Consider the following 2,917-nt stretch of genomic DNA (forward strand, 5'->3'; position numbering starts at 1 on the left):
TTATTTATTTATTTATTTATTTATGGTAGTAACTACTATTACCTTATTTGATTTATTCCACCCTAAATGACTCTTATTTTTTATTTTTTTTTATTTTTTTATATGGTAGTAAACATATTAAAAGAAAACGCTTTGAATACTTTTGTTTAAAAAAATTTAATCTCCTCCCCATTTATGCATTTATCCATTCCTATAAATACCCACCAACCTTCTCCTTAAACAAACCATCAAATACTCTTCATCATCTCCAAACTTTATCACTATGGCTAAGGTTCTTTTCCTCGTGGCTTCTCTTCTCCTCTATGTCCTATCGCTATTGTCGCTCGCAGCGGCAACCCAACGTTTAGATTTGGCTGGTAGCTACAAACCAATAGAAAACATAGATGACCCAAAGATTCAGAGCTTAGGTGAGTTCGCAGTCAATGAACACAATAAACAGGCAAAAACTCAAATCCAGTTCCAAAAAGTGATTGGTGGAGAAATGCAAATTGTGGCCGGGACCAACTATAAACTTCGATTGACAGCTCTTGAGGGGACTAGTAGCCGAACCTATGGCACCCTTGTGTTCACTGACCTCAACAACAAGAACAACCTTATCAACTTCTATAAGGTTCCCAAATAGACTTCTTGCTTCTTATCAAAGTCTATGTGTGTTTTTAATTTTCTATCTTTTTAATATTATGTTATGAATGTTTGGAATCTTGATCAACCTTATGTATGGTTTAAAACTTAATACAAGTATAATTTTGTTGAATATGATATATGTTTTTGAATAAAAGAATTATAACGATCAACTTAAATTTATATAAATAAAACAAAAAATAAGTCATAAAAGGGAACATACATCTAATAAATCTAAAATAATTAATGTCATAACAAATAAAATTAATTTCATAATTTTAAGGTAAATCTTGACTAGAATAACTTAAATAAAATGAACAATACAAAATTTAAATGACCAAAACATGAGTTTCATAAGAAAATTAAATATTAAAGAAAAAGTCTAAAAAGTTTCCTTCTATGCCTGGTTGAAAAGCAACATAACTCTAGTGAGAAGTTATGGTAAATAATATCACATTTTCTTTGAAAAAAATAAATTAAATTGAGACATTTTTTGGACTCACTTAGAATGTTTACACGGCGGGATAGGGTTAGGGAAGTCTTCCCACACACGTGTCCTATTTTAATTTCTATTACCGTGAAATGTTCCATTTATTTTTGTGATGATTATCGTGAGAAATTTGTTTTAAAGACTTTTTAGTAGATAATTTTCATTTTTCAATATACTTTCTAATAAAAGCGGTAAAATATTCTAATAAAATCCAATAATATTTCATGAGCAAACATTTAATATAACTGAGAGTAGACGAGATTGTATTTCATTCTAGCTCGTCATTTTGCATGTCAATCATATCATATCAATCATGTCACACACATATTATATTATAACATTTTCATGCTTTTAGACATAACAGTCCACATCATGCATATATCCCATCATTTCATATATCATAACAGACACATAACATATCTCATGCATGCCTTCAACGTACCATATCACAAACATATTAATTCATCAAACACATCGTACCATAACAGTTGATCATAATGGATGTTCAGGTTGGAACCAAACGTGACAAGTTGACTGTAGATGCTACCACAGACCGAATTAATCGTCTTCTTCTTATGTCAATGTCTTCTTCTTATAGATGAGATCCGTCCGGATGAGTGGTTCCTATGCACTGAACCTCTGTGGTGTAGCCTTGTGAAAGGATTGATTTATTTTTCGAAACCGGTTTTGGAGGTCCTTGGTATGATATATAAACTACCTGTCCATTGCTAATCTGAGACATCACACTTACTACAGTAATCATTCAGGGATGTCGTGGGCGGTGTTGTTATCCTCACAGAAACTGGTGGGCTCGTGTTTGATCCGTAAGTAGTAGGAACTAGAGTCGAGTATGTTACTCTTTTGAACTCTACTCTAATGAGCTATAACCATTTCGTAGCTGAAATACAAAAGAAAAAAGCTTTTATCTATCAGCGAATGCTCGTGTAACTGATTTGTTTTCTGGCTTAGGAAATTTAGAAACTTGGTTTTTATGGATATTGATTGTAATGGCAGCTCTAGCAAGGAGTTTGACGTAACATCTTAAAGGGTAGCAGCATCCAACCCTCTTCTAAGGGATGCATTTAAGAGTGTAATGTCTTCAACTTTCTATAGTTTTGTTCTTTCTTTGATTCAAGTGATTACCAGACCACAGTTCAAATAGCAATAGGGTTGATGTTGATTCATTATAATTTTGATTATCCAATGATGTGAAAATTATACGGCGCACCTTGCATCGTAGAATTTTAAAATGAAACGTCCGAGAATAAGATTTCCCGTAAATAAAATGTTGAACAAGTTTCATATGGAAACAACCCTATGCATGTGTCATGGTCTCCTGAGTTGTGATGTCATCGTCAGCCGTACACGAGAGTATTGCCTTTACCTAAAAAAAAAGAGTAGCACATGACTTGAATATTTTAACAAATAATTAGTAAGCGACCCCACTATTGGGGTTGGATGCAAAAACATACAATCATGAATGAGACCTATCATTTAAATTTGTATTTTTGTAGGCGATTATCCTAAACGGGTAACTGGATGTGTATTTACTATTATACACATGACCGACACATGTGAGTATGAACCCACCAGTCGGTTCGCACACCCCTGAGCCACTTTTCCTGATCGGGCTAGCATTCTCTGGTGCTACTGCCAGAAAGTAGGAATAGTGACCGTTGCAATATTATGATAAACATAATGATCGTTATTCTACCTCATAACGTATACGTCCGTACCATTGTAAAATGGGAGATTCCCCGATGCATGTAAGACACAATGATGCATGAGGTCACAACATTTTCGTTC

At 33.7% G+C, this 2,917-nt stretch overlaps 1 protein-coding gene across 1 annotated transcript; it reads left to right on the plus strand.

Annotated features, from left to right (window-relative positions):
* Nucleotides 1-262: 262 nt before the first annotated feature.
* Nucleotides 263-622, plus strand: LOC111783561 (cysteine proteinase inhibitor 1-like). The gene has a single exon (XM_023664490.1). The coding sequence runs from the start codon at nucleotides 263-265 to the stop codon at nucleotides 620-622; it is 360 nt and encodes a 119-aa protein (XP_023520258.1).
* The last annotated feature ends 2,295 nt before the right edge of the window (nucleotides 623-2,917 follow it).

The sequence above is a fragment of the Cucurbita pepo genome, chromosome LG20 (assembly GCF_002806865.2).
Source record: "Cucurbita pepo subsp. pepo cultivar mu-cu-16 chromosome LG20, ASM280686v2, whole genome shotgun sequence".
In the NCBI taxonomy this organism is placed as follows: Eukaryota; Viridiplantae; Streptophyta; class Magnoliopsida; order Cucurbitales; family Cucurbitaceae; genus Cucurbita; species Cucurbita pepo.